Here is a 16,073-nt window from a genome sequence, read left to right as displayed (position 1 = left end):
CTGCTGTTTGGGGCTTAGTTTTTTTCAGAAGAAATACGCAGGACATCTTTCTCAATCGGCCCTTTCCTGGAAAGAGCTAATGAGGAAACAGTGGGATCTAAAGGCAGATCTGCTTGTAGCGTTAATCAGCTGACAACAGCAGATAAGACAGATAATACACCAGGTGGTAGCTCAGCACTGTGCATTGCATTTACTGTGCACAAGCCATGCATTCGGACCTCTGTCTTGAATATTTGAGCTCCTCTGTATGTGCTGTATCTTACTGATGTTTCTTGCACTACAAATTACTCATCTCACACAGAACTCCAAAAGAAAGTGCTTTAATCTTATTTTATGATAAACAAGCACCGAGAAGTCTTTTTTTATTAATACATCAAAGTATTATCTCCAAGGGGAGTTAGTTTCATATTAATGTTCCGTGTTTAATATAAATTCACAGCATGAAGACCACCTCGGATGGGTAGAGATTCTCTGATGTATATCTGATTGCCCACATGTAATTGAACATCTACAGCACATGAAGGGTATAATCAAGGAATAATTAGTATGTTGATAAGGCGTTAACGTTTTGTTCTGCTTATCTGCATAATTCAGAGAGAAAGTTTACGATGACAACATCTATCTTTTGGGGTATTGTTTACATTTTCACTCAAATTATAACATGAAGCATTCTCCTGCATTCCATAGTGCCTTTCATCTGATGAGCTCCAATTACTGTCTGACCAATTAACTTCTGTACCGCACACATGCAAGCCACGTTGGGTATTGTGGAAAAACCAAGCAAGGCATTGAAGTCTGAAACTTGACCTCTGGTTTAGGGCACTGAGCTTGAAAACCCTGACTTCCAGAGTCATTAAATCTCTGTCTTGAATTGGAGTTATGAGTATCCATAAGAGCTGAAACTAACGCTCAGACCAGCACCACATCCTCTTGGGAGCCCTCTGAATGAAAGGCCACTCCAGAGACCTTGTGCATCGTGTACGCTGCTTGAATTCAAGCTGTCCACAGATCTTCCCTAGCCTTGCAAGAGATGACGTTTTTCAAAACCTTGCAATGACAGAGGGTAGCTGCAAGCTGCATGTAGTGGGGTCCATCTGCTGCACGCAAATTCAAACCAGATCTCAAGGGCACAGTATGAGCCAAAACACCTTGTGCGGATTACATGCACTGAAGAAACATAACTTGTGTACAAACTGAAGTATCTAGTGCTCCTGTAATTAAAGTATTAGTAATCTAATCAAAGAGTTAGTTCAGGTACAAAGATAACAACACCTTTAATTCCAGGCATAAAGCTTCCAGTAGTGGTACAGGTGGAATTGATACATATATACTTCCTATCAGCTACATCTCTCCCTGGTGTTATGCTTACCCTTCCTATGATTCTTTGGGTCCTAAAATCTAAAATCAATGGTTTCTAGTCTTCCTCAAGAAGAAAAGGGGTGTGGGTGTAGAGGAGCTTACAGCACTTCTCCATCCGAAATACTCCACTAGGAGGAGTATGATGTTGCTAGCGGAGGTATTTTCCTCCTCACTGTTGGGCTAGTTTGGAGTTATTTTTACGCATTTCCTGAAATAGTCACAGAATCACAGAATGGTTGAGGTAGGAAGGAACATCTGCAGGTCTTCTTGTCCAACCCACCTGCTCAAGCAAGGCCATCTACAACTGGCTGCCTAGGACCATGTTCAGATGGCTTTTGAATATCTCCAAGGGTGAAGCCTTCACCACCTCCATGAACAACATGCAGCAGTGCTTGGTCACCCTCACCCTAAAGAAGTGTTTCCTGATGTTCAGACAGAGCCTCCTGTGTTTCACTGTGTACCCATCACCTGTCACGGGGCACCACTGAGAAGACCCTGGCTCTGCCTTCCTTGCACCCTCCCTTCAGTTTTTTTATACACATAGATGGTATTCTCCAGAGGCTTCTCTTCCCCAGGCTGACCAGTCCCAGCTCTTTCAGCCTCTCCTCATCTGTCAGATGCTCCAGTCCCTCAGTCATCTTTGTAGCCCTGTGCTGGACTCACACCAGTAAATCTGTATCTTCCTTTTACTGGGGAGCCCAGAACTGGGCCCATCACACCAGATGTGGTCACACCAGTGCTGAGAAGAGGGGAAGGATCACCTCTCCTGACCTGCTGACAGCACTCCTCCTGATGCAGCACAGCATGCTGTCTGCCTTCCTTGCCAGGAGGGCAGGTTGCTGCCTCCTGTTCAAGTTGGTGTTCACCAGACCCCCAGGTCCTTTCCTGCAAAGCTGCTTTGCAGCCTGTGGGCCGCTCATTTGCTCTTTCACTCTTCAAAAATAGAGGTCCAATAGAAGCTATACAAGATGAATATGTTACATGAATATATAATAAGAACATATATGAATAGGTATATCAAACTGTGATGTGTCAATGACTGATTAGTAACAATATCTATTAGATACGGAACTGCCAATGGTACAACATAAAAATCACTATATAGCGCATCTGGGTGGCAATAGAGCATACAGTGGAAAATCTTCTAAACACCGGCTGGGCTCAGCATTTCCCTTTTCAGTATGAACTTGGCAGCTATTTTGGTCTTCAGGCCACTCTTTGGTCCATAATACATAGAAGTTTAGATGCTGCCTAGATCTCTTAATTTGGGAACTGAAAGGCAGAAACTCATAAAATGAGTCTGTTTTCAAAATTTGGCCCATAATGACTCTATGAGTCACCAGAAGTTTCGGAATAGATCCCAAGGGATGGGATCGTTATCCCTTTCTCTACCTATTTGATAATGTTCCTTCCACATTAAAAATACAATAGAATTTATATTAGAGCCCTTAAAGACTCACATTTTCCAGACATTTACCCAAACACATTTTTCAGTGGACATGCAGTGCTCACGGATCAGAGCGCTGTTAATTCTCAAGTCGGTGGTGCTCGGCTTTTGAATGGCAGGCCAAATAGGTGGGAAGGGCAGCATGGTACTGAAGAACGGGTGGGTGGTACTCTGTCCTCAGAGTCCGTGCTGAGCCGAGACTCATGGGGGCTGTCAGAAGGCAAGAAAAGGGATATAAATCCTAATGGGGAAGGGGGAGGATGTGGAGGAAACCAAGCTTTTAATCACTTCTGCCCATTAGCAATACCAGAGAATTTTTCCTAAGACTAAAGGGAGGAGAGCCTGGTGTCCTTGTCAGATCCCTCTCTACATATATATTATTTGAATTTTATCTATCTCATAAATCCCTTTAGTAGTTTCAGCTGGATAAAGTATTCTTCTTGTTTCTTGTCATAAACTGCTGCAGCGTTCTTTTATGCAGCTGCCACATTTCATCCTAATGCAGCTGCATTTCACCCAGGGATGAAGTGATCCCTATATATAACTTTTGCATCAGTTTTTATAACCATTTAAAGTGCTTCAAGATGAGATGTGGGATGCAAGCTATTGTTTTATTAGTGTCATCACAAAGTGCTGCATTGTACAAATCAATTGTAAGCTAAGAAGAAAAGTGGTTTCGAAGTGATACTTGGAGATAGGGAGAGAATTTTGGGGTTAGGAGGGTTTTAAACTTGTTTCAGGAACTTAAAAGGAAGATGAAAAAAAAAAAAAAAGGAAACTAACGTGGAATAAGGTTGTATAAACTGAGTGGACATGTGGGACAGTAGATAGGAGAGATGTCAGAGAAATGAATGGCAGAGAGTGAGTTTTAAGTGACTTCAGAGTGGAAGACATGGAAAGAAAAGGAGAAAGAAAACCCAGTAGTAAATAGAAAGGATTATGATGATAAACAGCAACCAAAGACCTTGAGAGGACACTCAAAGGAAGACCCAAGTCTCTTTGTTTTATCACATAGCTAAGCCATATAACAAGACGTGACTTCTCAGCATCAGTTGGCACTATTAACGTCATTGCTGTGCTGTTAAGGTTATGTCCGAGGCTGTCGAACGTTAAGACAACTTGGTGTCCAGATCTCATTGCATTCTCATGTTTAGGTGCCTGATTGTGCTGAACACCCTGTACCTCAGCAGAGGGAGTTGCTTAGACATCTGCGTAATGGGATAATTCCCTGGGGAACTGATTTTATGCTAAAGACTCTCAGGGGCAGTAAAGGCTGTCTGGAAGGGTCACCAGTTACTCTGAATCAGGAGTCCCTCAGGTTATTTCTTGCTGCTGATGGCTTTGTGTGTCCCTGTGTCCCTGCTGACTTGTGCTGGCTGCTTCAGTGGCCCCCGTGAGTCACCTCTCAGCTTAAAGAGCTTTGGGAGTGTAGCACATCGTACAAAGGTGTCTCCTACACTGCAGGGTGTTAGTGTTTTCCCTGCTGTTGCGATGCTATTTGCATAGCTGCCTTCCTGGTATTAGCATGAGGGAAATCATTCTGTTGTATACCTGGCTCTGATGAGATGCAGACGTAAAAAATATTAATACAGACACTGATCCCAGACCTGTAACGTTTCGTGCCTGATAAACCTGCTATGAATCTCAGGCCTACCAGTTTTACCAGTATCCCATTAATTTTGGAAAGGAATTCAGCATAATGTTTTCAGCTAAAGGGGACTTAGGTTCCTAACTTCTTGCGGGAATAACACACCTTTCTTCTTGGGACATGCAGCCTTATTTAAGATAAAAGTCTGACGAGAACTCTCCCAGCTAGGCTATGCAGAATTTGGTTGTAGCCGGGAACAAAACAATTGTCATAGTGGTTGAAAGAAACATTTTATATAGTTCCAGGCTGTGTCTGAGCAACAGAAATGTCAGTAGCTCAGGAGGAAAAGCTATAGAAGGGATCATCTAACCAGGAAAAAACAATCTCATAACACTGTCTTTGATTTCATTTATTCCATTGTGGAGAATCCTTTTCCAAGTTTGTGGTGGCAGCAGTGAGTAGTCAAGACAAGACTCCAGCTCAATTTTGAGCCCACTCATCTCCTGACCCTGGTGTCCTTTGACTATCAATTTTATAGATTGTATTTTAAAAAAATACTTTATCAGTTCAGATTGCCTTCTTTTTTTTTCATTCCTCCCTTTTCATTAATCTCCCTGTCCTTGTGCTACAAGGTAGAGTGAAGAGAAGTTCCCAATTTCCTGTTTTTATCTTAGCCCTGATTTTGTACCTTTTTATCATAAACCTTCCTTATTCATCTGCTCTCCAAAGTAAACAGTCCCAATCTTTTAATCTCTCAGCATATGAGATTTTTTTTTCATGTCCGTAAATAGTCATGCTTCTCACTTTCAGCCTTTCTAAGAAGTCAGAGCATGAATGGACATCATCTGGCTATTATTCACCAAGTGTAAAGGATTACACATAAAGAAACTACTCATGAGCTTGAAAGGATATTTTTCTATTGACATTTGAGTTAAATTTAGCCACAGTAGTGCAAAAGGTCCGTATTTTATTGTATTATTACTAGTACTACAATATTCTGCAAAAGCTTAAGGTCTATTAAAATAACACTTTGACAGCTTTATTTGTTCCTTGCTTGCAAAACATAACCTTGCCTCTAATAGTAATTATATGGCATGATATAAAATAATTCCAAATGAAATTCCACTTTTGAAAACCTTATTATCAGGATTTATTGAAGAGTACATATCATAGAGTAGTAAAATCATACAAATTCATTGTATGCTTATGTTTTATTTTGTGATATATTTGTACTATAAATGGTAATTTTACGGGTGCATGGTGCAATTACCCTTTTGTTATTATTGGAATTCTTCTGGAAAAGTCCTACAGAGTGGAAGGGAATGGGATAAAGCATTAGACCTCTACCTGAAAGCATTCCCTCAAATGGATTTCTCAGGAAATCATGCTAAAAGCCTAAATAATTTCAGAGACACCAACATCCTTTGCACAAAAGTTTATTCCATCCTACAAATAAAACTTCAGAATTTTCCCTTTTAATGAATCCTGGTGGGTACAATACAACATGAAAGTTTACAGTAAATTGTATGTCTTTATTAAATTCCATGGGACTTCTTCCTTAGGGAATATGAAAGGTTTTGTATTTTTCCATGATCAACACCAACCTGCCAGCAGCAGGTAAGCAAGATGATAATCTAGTAGTTAAGGTATTAACCTACTCCTTGCAAGCTATAGATGTGAGCCTCTGTTTTACTGTGGATTTATGGTCCTTGGACCATTTATGACCTTGGAAAGTCATCTTTTCTCATATTCACAAGTATTTTCCTGTTCTTTGGAATGTAGCACCTTTACCCTACTGTAATCTAATTTCTTAGTTCAGAAGTAGCTTTGCAAATGCCACTCAATGGAAACCTGTCAGCCTTTAGTGTTACATGGTAGCTGAGTGACAATGGAGTGGTGGGGTTAGGTCTCAAACATTTGGGATTTGGTCTGTCCAGACCAGATTTCCAAGGGTATTAGTCACTGATGAGTGACATAGCTATATTTTTATGGGCATTTAAGGAGTCAGGCACCTAATTCCCACCAACCTTACATATAAACTGCTTATGTACTTCTGAAGTGCTTTAAATCCCCATCTGTAAAATAAGAATAAAAGTTACACAGGGAAGTATCCTAAAGACTGTGAGATATAGGGGGATGACAGTAATAGTGGACATTGAAGTAACTCAGACTGGGCTGCAAGAAGAGGCAGAAACACACTAGATCTGTTCTCATACAGCTTCAGCCTGAACTGAACTTCCCTATAGATCCCGCCTGCCCTCATGAGCACTCTTCTGGGAAGACGTCAGGGTGGTGACGTGGCTTGCTGGTGACATGACAGGTATACGGGGCACAAGTGATGCATCAAGACCAGCAAGGCAAGGCTGGAGCTCTCCAACACAGTGTCTATAGCTACCCTGACCCTGCCTTAGGTATAAGACATGATCAGTCTTTCCTCCCCAGGAGTATTCTCTGGTTTACCTTTCAGACAGGTCCAAGCAGCTCCTGAAGGTAAAAGGGGTTATTAAACCCAGGGCTGACCTGAGCCTCCAGACTGACCCTAAAATGCCAGGTTGATGTTGTTCTGGAAGATGCAGTACAAACTCTGTCATCCCAACAGTTTTACTGCTCTTGAAGGAGGACCTCCTCTTGAAGGCAAGGACCAAAAGTTAATGTAAAGCATAGCACCAGCTTAACTACCTGCAAACCCTCTGAGCTGTAATGACACTGTTACTCTGCTCCCAAACAACACTCGCAAGAGTGAGACCTCTTCTACTTAACATACCTGCTTGGGATGGCCACTGGAGCTCACTGGCTGCACAGTAAAATGCACTCCTTTCCAATGACTTGATTAATCATTTTCTCTATCACTCCCAGATATTTTATCTTAAGTCCAGTAAATTAGATTTAAGTGGTGAGGAATTTAGGGGGAATAAAAAAGTAAGCATAAACAGTTACAGACAGATGAATAATAGCGTTTATCACATAAAGTTGACATGAACATAATAGATGAGATAATTATGTACCTTATTTATTCTGGTTGCTGTTTCTTCCACTGTGTTGTGCAAAGGGATATCTGAATCTTAAGTAAAAAATCTAGTTTAAAAAAAAAAGTGAGAAACACCAAAATAGAAGATAGAAGAGACAGAGAAAGAGTGGTAGAAAGGCAGAAACAAGATGAAATGCTGATGTCTAGGCAGGAAAAGGGAAAGAACTGTAGTATCTAGGTCTTAGCACCAGTATTCATGGACAGTGATAAGGTCCCAAACTAGAAAATTACTCACATGATTTTCTCTTGACAGGTCAATTTTCTCCAAACAATTTTTTAGACAGTTCTCCTGTGTTCTTTCATGTGAGAAAGGACTGTCCCAGTGATTCGGGTTTTTTGGGGCTTTTTAAAATACAGCTAATGTGGACTAACCAGGACCCTTAGAGGATCTCGGTCAGCTTGCTAACTCAACAACAGACCATTCCTTGTTTTGGGGGGTTAGTGTTCTGCCAGTTTAGAGGGTTGAGCTAGAGCTTTGAAGGGTTGGCCAGGAACTGGTGTGGCACAAAGGGAAGCAGTAGAAAGAGCCAGCTGGCGTTGGGTAGATGGGGTGAGCAGACTTTGGGTCATGCCAAGGGAGATGCTGCGTGTGGGTCGGTGGTGGCTCACAGGTTTCTGGGAGTAGCTGAGGCTCCTGCCAGCCTCAAGCAGATAACAATGAGCTGTGTCCTCTCTAAAATCATACTTCTTGCCATGACGGCCCTTCTCTGTGCTGTTGGCAAGCTGCCTTGGAGCCACTTGTGAATACATGTGGTTTTCGAGGTCCTTCAGGGTTTCACCAAGACCATGCAGGTGCTGCAGGGTGGTTCAGACCCCTGCATTAGCTTGGACATGGGAACAGAACTGGACCAACACTACCAAAAGTAATTTCTGCAACACTTCATTGACAGCTTCAGTGTGGTCTTTTTGATGCACTTCTCAAAAAGTCTTCATTGATGTTTAACCAGCAAGTAAAAAAAAAGCAAATATTGGAGTATGTGCACAGAAAGAGAAGGATGAACTGAGCATCTCAAATTATGTTTTAAGCATTACAATATTCAGAAATGAAAGCATCTTTATTGCATTCTGAACTACAACTTGGATAACATGCCCAGAGCAAGATAATAGAAATTGCCTTTGGTGTCTGATAAGGAGTAAATCCTTGGTTGTGCCTTTTCACTTAAACTGTAGGAGCGGCCAAGAGGGGAACAGGTGCCTTTAGCCAGTGGAAATACACTTGTATGAGCAAAGTCATATATCTGGCTGGGCCAGCAGCACATTGCACTTCTCCCCTTCTGCTTTCCTCTGAGTAAGACCAGAAAGGAAAGAGAGAGATGGGATATGCGCTGGGCACTGATACGTGTCCAAGACCCAGTATCCTGGAATCTGACTTAGCAAATCTTATTCAAGGCTGAATCTGTTTGTTTGAGGTGGTCACCCAGAAAATGAGAATACTCCCCATAGATGCTTCCACAGAAGACATAGAGTCGAAGTTTTGAAGAAAGATGTTAATCAGTCAATCATTTTTGACTGGTTGCAGTGTGTTACAAACAAGAAAAAAATCAACCCACCCACCCCCCACCCCCACCCCAAAAGGGTGAGATTTACTTCCTTGGGTACTCCCTGCAATTATTCACCCATTGCAACCTGAGATTTTTTAGATCTCACTTTGGCTGCAGGAAGATTCCTCAGCAAACTCCTCTGAGTAGCCAACTGCAAAAAACATTGAAATATGATAAGCGTGTAAGAGCATTAAATGGTAGCATTCTCCATCACCCACAGCCTCTGTTAGTTGTGCTTCCAGGCCAGATGAAGCTAGAATGTACGTACAGCTGTTCTGAGTTGTAAAATACATATTGAAATGGGATTGATTCATCTGTGTTTCATGAGATTGAATTAAGCAAAATAAAAAAGTATAAAGACTTGTCTTTTTTCCAAGTATTTAATAAAAATAGGCAGTCTCACTGGAACATAATAGAGATGTGCTTTCAGCACACAGATGTGCAATAGTGAGAGCCACATTTTATGTAAACTGCTCATTCTTTTGTGCAGTGTTAAGAACTGAATGTACTTTCATACTCCTTTTTTTGGCCTCGACATGCACTAATGTCAAAGCAAATGAAGACCTGTTGGTAAATTTTTTTCAGCACTGCTAATGATCGCAGCCATTGCAGAGCCGTTACTGGCTGTCTAATCATCTTTGGAAGTCCAGCTTTTGATACATAGACCTTGTGTTCTGAATTTTGATTTCTGCAACAAAATTTGCTGGCATTTAGAGATCAGAAAGGTGTTTGGGTCACATACTGCACAGTATATTCAAAGCAAGTTTTATGGTGAGCTTCAGTGGGTGAAGTCATCAAGGGTATGAGTGACTTGAGCAGAATTACACGGCAAAAAATTCATGCCAGCATCTCCCATCTATAAAAATGTATTTTAGTAGAAAACAGATTTACAACTGGAATATTTTTTGCATGCAAGTCAGAACAAGCAGCACAAGGGTCTGATTTTCTTTTTCCAGTTCCATTCCTTGCATTATATTTAGGGGTTTGTGTTATTGCTGCCTAGATTTTACAACCACAAATGTGCCAAAACCCTTGACTAGTTCATTCAGGTTGAATAATAAGCAACATAAAATGTCTACTTTCTTCAACACCTGCACAGTCTATTCCTTTGTGTTTTGCAAATGTAAGAGGTGCAGGTATGTGTTTTGACTTTGATCTTGTAAACTGGAACTGTACACGTGGTAGATCCTGATCTGTATCTGGGCAGCAAGGACACGTTGCCCAGGTTTCCCCAGAAGCCCACGTTTATCTGGGCGAGCGTCTATTTTCAGTTGTTCCTCCAGCTGCTGTGGGAGCAGCTGCACATGCAGGCAGTGCGGGTGCTGGGCAGAGCTGGACCTGGCACGCTGCTTTCCCTAAAATGAACCGACGGAGCTTGGTAAAAATTGAGGTACCCCACTGTCAGCATGCATTGGTCATCTCAGAGGTTGGGTGCATAACCATGTGTGACTGCTGGAGTGCACAAAGTCTGTTTCACTGGAGACACTTCAAAATTTATCCTCGGTTTTTGTGTAGCTGACATGTATTTACTGCTGCTTTAGTAACTGCACTGTGTGGATCTGCCTCTCCCATGCAAAAAACTTTTAGGTCTTAGGTAGTCCCCCTCTCAAATATGATTTTCTTCCATTCCCTCGTGCTCACCTTTCCCTACTGTCACCTCCAGAATCAGGAGCATCTATTGTCTTGTCCAGCTGATGATATAAGGTGTTATATATAAAGGGTGCTATAAAGAAATACTTCAGAGTGATGACAGTACTTTTAAGCAACCAAAAGCTATTACCAAGTCTCTTTGTTATTTCCTTGTAATTAAAAGAACTTCTAATGCGAAATAACAAAGTGTGAACTTTTTTCTCTTTTCTTTCTTCTCAGAAATCGAAGCAAAGGAGGCGTGTGACTGGTTACGTGCAGCTGGATTTCCCCAATATGCTCAGTTCTATGAGGGTAAGTGGGTTTTTCTTCTCTTTTTGCAGTACTGAAAGTGCACTGGGCCCTTGCCAGGAGAGATTGCAGACGGCCAGCTCTACATTTGACTGAGTTATGGCCATGGCTGGCTGCTTCACAAAGCCTCAGCTGCTGGAGTCATACCAGTGCCTAAAGAAAAGTAAGATTCTTGCCCATAGCCATGGGAAGAAAAAAAAAAGAGGGACATAGTTTGTGTAAACCTCAAATGTTAAAAAAAAAACAAGTTAAAAAAAATCCAAATACATAGGTCTCTCTTAATTTTAAACTTCCTGAACTGCATCTAAAATAAAACACTGAAAGTTAATGAAAACTTCAATCTTACTGAAAATTTCAGTCTTACTGAAAATAAGACTTAAAACTCTGCAAAGTTACCAAAAGGGAATAATCTGAGCTGCATTTCACATTTGCAAAGCAAGAAAAGCTTTGGTGCTAACTCAAAGCAAATGGCTGTGTCCCCTCCCTAGCTGTGCAGTTTGTGCCCAGCGAAGCGGTGTCCCCGAGGCAGGGCGAGTGGCTGCGCTGCTGCTGCCTCCGGGAGCAGTTTGGTGACTGGGGTTGGGTTTTTCCTGCTCTCCCTAGCCCGGTGCTGAGAAGGAAACTGAAGCTGATGCAGCTGATCCTCATTTTCCTCAAACTGCTTATTCTCTCTGCCAGAGACACAGAGCCAGCTCAGGCCCACTCGGGCTTATTAGCCGACGTGCAGCTCTGCCAAATGCCGCTGGACACCTTCCAGGGTCAGCTTGGGTCTGAAGGCAGCACGGCTCCATGCATGGAACGATGGCCAAGAAACCTCACGGGTCAGAGCCAGCTCTGTAGAGAGCCAGTTGGACAGTGTCCATCCCCTCCTGTGGGACTGGGGGCAGTGGGAACATGGTGCTGAGGACACCTCCATGGCTTCTCATGGCCAGCTGAGGTATCTCAAGGCTCAGGTGCTAGGCCCTGGGTCCTGATGGTGCTCGGTGACTAGGAGCACCATGCAGAGATGCCCAGGTGGCTCTGCGGGAGCCAGGCAGGCTCTGTTAAACCCGGCAAGGAACTAATAAGCGTGCCACACCAAAGCTGACATAGATGTGTGTCTGTCACAGTCCCTGGGTGCTCAGTAATACTTTTGTGTCTGCTTTGTAATCAGAGTAACTCAGATACCAACTTCCCCAGAGGAAGGAGAGCCTGCTGCCTGATGAACTCAAAGGAGTGTTCCCTCCAAAAAACAACCTGTGCTGGGCTCCCACAGTTCCCATGCAGTCAATACATGCTCTAGACAGTCTGTGTCTCTGAAAAAAGGTCCTTTTTACAGGCATCCATTATGTCAGTGTTAAGCACTAGTGTCTGAAAATGCTGGCTGCAGTTCCTGTATCACAGCATCCTGCTGTGGTACCTAAGCATGGCAGAGCAATCTGGAGAGCAGCCACAGCACTGGAACCCATCCCACTGTTACAGAGCCCACTAATGTGTTGCAGCCATGTCACTTTTCATTACAAATGTCAGCTTCCAGCACGCTAGTCTGGCTTTTTAGTTAATATTGGGGGTTATAATTCAGCTCATTTTTTTTGTTTCTTTTACTTGAGTAACCCTTTGTCTGAAATTGTTATTGGGGGCTGTATTAAAAGCAAAAAAACACAGAACGTTTCTGTTCCATGGGAAAAGTCTGATGTGGTATAATAATAACAATGAGCAAATAACTGTGATGAGAATGGAGAACTTTGTTGCTCATGTGAATGAAGAAAGTGTGTTGGTAATTCCCTGATCTTATTCGTTTGTGCTAGGCACTAAAAAAAAAAACAACCAAAACCAACAGCTAAACAATTAAGTATCTTATTAAAGCCAAAATGAAATAATCTTGCTGTCTCTTTGGTGCACAGGACATTCAACTGTACCTTTAACAGGAAAAAAAAAAAGTGACTGAAGGGGTCACAGATACAGCTGGAAGGGAATCAGAGATAAGTAAAGTTGGCCGTACTAGGTTTCAGTAAGCAAGCACATGCAAAGCATTTTAGATGTAGACAATGTATTTTCATTTGACTAGCAAGCAGTCATCTTAATATTGTGTCTCCTTTTATAGACTCCCAGTTTCCTATTGACATTGCTGCAGTAAAGAAAGATCATGATTTTCTTGACAAGGACCTTGTAGAACCTCTTTGCAGGTAAATAACACCCAAAGTTTCTTTTCTGCTAATTTAAAAACTTGAGGTGATTTATTATTGTTAGCATAGCAGCAGAAGCAGCAGCAGAGATGTTTGCTTGTCCACATGAATTAAGCAATGATACCTATAACACTATCATTCTGAATTCATTTCTCTTAAGGAAAATCCTGGAGTAGGACCCCCACTACACATATGATTTGAGAAGACCCAAATCCAATGGATTTGAAACACCTGCCTTTTAAGAAAGGTCTAACAGTAGTAAAAGCAAAACCTGAACAAATGAGAGGCACATTTGAGTTGCACACAAATAACCCTTATATCCAAGCACAACAGAAGAGATGAAACTCCATTGCACAGAATCCAGCAAATACTTTCTCTGGCAGCAGACACAGTGTTCATGCCGCTGTGATTCCATTGGTACTCTGCTTTTGGCACCAGTAACAGAAGTGGGACCAGAACCCCACAGTACTACAGTTGCTACAACTAATGACTGGTTTGCCCCTCCCAGAGGGCTTGTGTTTGCTGTTTATCTAGATTTTTATACTCTGCCTGTGATGAATGTATCGTATTGCATTGCTCAAGTACTGTCCCCCAGGACTCAAGAAGCAGCAATTCTGTGGCAGTTTTGCAAAACCACATTGCAGAGGCATTGTTCCCCTCTTTCTTCTCCTGTGCTCAGCTCAGGCTGGGTTCTGCTTCTCTCCTCTTCAGTAAGGACAAAAGAGCATCTGGCCCCTAACCAGGCAGGCTTTATTACACGTTATGGAATTTCACAATATCAACATCGAGATAATTGGACAAAACTCTGTTACCCCTTCTGCAACTGTGGCTAATGTCATCAGAGAGCGTACGCTGTTCCACTACACATAGTACTGTGCATTGCAGGGATTAATGAGTCTGTGATGGGGGACTGCAGAGAGGGTTTCTGAGAATCACAGAAAATAGGGATGGAAGATAGTGCATCTAGTCCATTTCTCCTTCCTGGGCTATGCCGTCCTTCCTGGAGGATCCAGGCAATTCCTGGACATACCTGTCAGAATACTTTCCCTGGCTGCAACTGAGACCTGTTGCTTCTCATTTCGCCTATCATGGTTATGGAGAACAGAATCTTCTCTTTCTCTGTGTAACAGCCTTTGTGTCTGAAGATAAATCAATAGGAAAGGCTTGGATCCTTCAGCGATTGCGCTCAAGGATGCCAGGGAGCAGAGTAACTGTAGAGACTTGATCCACTGCTATCCTCTACAGCTTGGTGGGAGGGATTTCTATGCCCATGCCTGAGAAAACCTTCCTCACACACATACGTGCATCCCCCTGCTTCAGTCTGGCATGGTGGAAGACATAGTTTGCTGTAGTTTAGGAACTGGAAAGTAGTAGTGGTAGGAGGTTGATATCTCTTCCCGTCTGCCCTTTCCCAGAAACTTAGAGGACCATCCTAAAGTGGCAAGTATGATGTCTGTCCCTGTCCCTTTCTTGTGAGACAAACAGTGAGGTGCAGTCTTGCTGTGGCTCTCCCCAGTCTTCTCTGAAGTAATGGGCAATGGTAGTACTTTAATCATGGTCACCAGGCATCCAGCACCTACACAGCTACATGGGAACAGCTCATCTCTTGCTCCCCTGACCTCTCTGTAGACTCACAGATACACCTGCAATTACACTCGGTTGATACATTTATAAGGATTTCTTTGTGAGCTGAACAGCTAGAGGCTGAAGGGGTTTTCTTTTATTAAAAGATGAGATTTTGGAAATTAAACTTGCAGCTGGGTAGATGTACTCATTTGACAAAATGCTTTGTATCAGTCTAGATCAAGTGATACTGCTGAGACCTGTAGTACATAAGTACAGACAGAGATCTTTCCAAACTATTTTATTCAAAGAATAATAAAAATAATAAAAAAGGGGTTTATGACTATCTAGTAACTTTTCCTGTAATGATTTTATTCAGAAGACAACACCTGTTGACTTCAATTTTTGTGGGAGTTTTAGATCTAAAAAAGGAGTAACACCTCATATACTAGTTCGGTAGAAATACAAGTATTACGTACAGGTAGTCTTTTCAGATTGCAGACATTTAATTTGCTGTAACTCACCAGCTCCAAACCTTTAGCTGAGATCGACCAGTAAAAAGCAGTTGTGCAAAATGTCAAGGTTCAGGTTCATCAGAAGCAGCAGAGTGTCAGCCACTGCCCCCAGTAGCAGCTTCGTTACTGTGTAAGCTATCAAACCAGCATCTTCCAAGTTTTCCAGTGTACTGGAAATCCTCATAGCTTGGCTGTCCGCTGTGGCTGGTTTTCTACCCTTGCTTTGGTCTGTTGCAGCATTACTACAGGGTGCATGCCAGTGTATCATACAAGTGTCACGGGCTATGGTGCACTTCCATCAAACAGAAAGCTAAAAATAAGGTTGGTTATTTTTTCTGTATGCACCGGTTCCCAGGCTGGGAGCCAAACTTCCATTCTTTAAACACCCAAAACTGTCCTCAAAGCTATGCATGACCAGCCCTTCACACTGACTAACAGTGCATTCTGCATGTAGTACTGAACAGAATATGGGTTTCTCATTTTTATTTGGAGTATAATTTTAAAGCTGGAATGCTGGAGTGGATAATCGTCTTGAACAGTTTTAGCTTTGAACAGTAATGGTTCTAGCATAAACACTGATTTTCTCTGCTCTTGTGGGTTGAAATCAGACTCTCAATCTCATTTTACAATCAGTTTTCTTATGGCATTGCAGTATAAAAGACAACATGAGGCACAAATGCAGAGGAACTTTTCTTATTTTAAGGTAGCAGGTAGTATTTTAGTCAGAAAGCCTGAGACTCCCTGATGCAAAAGATTTCAGTGACCTTTTTCAGATATTCTAACACTCCTGCTGTTTACAATATCATTTAAAATTTGGCAGAGTAAAGACCAAATTTGAGGCCTTTGGGTTAGAGACGTATGTATCAAGAGACTCCACTCAGATTTTATTGAGTAATGAACAATAGAAAATTGCCATGCAATCTGCAGGC

At 42.1% G+C, this 16,073-nt stretch overlaps 1 protein-coding gene across 11 annotated transcripts in view; it reads left to right on the top strand.

The window, feature by feature from the left end:
- The window catches only part of STARD13 (StAR related lipid transfer domain containing 13), a 312,260-nt gene that overhangs the window by 262,153 nt on the left and 34,034 nt on the right, over positions 1-16,073 (top strand). For 9 of the 11 annotated variants that reach the window (XM_080377503.1, XM_080377500.1, XM_080377506.1 and 6 more), the window contains 2 exons: positions 10,833-10,904; positions 12,985-13,066. In XM_080377503.1, the coding sequence (XP_080233629.1) occupies positions 10,833-10,904; positions 12,985-13,066 (154 nt within the window). The remainder of the gene's footprint in view (positions 1-10,832; positions 10,905-12,984; positions 13,067-16,073) is intronic. The other 2 variants (XM_080377501.1, XM_080377510.1) reach the window with 1 other exon arrangement.

Source organism: Falco punctatus (assembly GCF_963210335.1).
Source record: "Falco punctatus genome assembly, chromosome: 2".
NCBI classification, from domain to species: Eukaryota; Metazoa; Chordata; class Aves; order Falconiformes; family Falconidae; genus Falco; species Falco punctatus.
The sequence above is the reverse complement of the archived record's forward strand: the minus strand, read 5'-3'. Positions and strand labels throughout refer to the sequence as shown.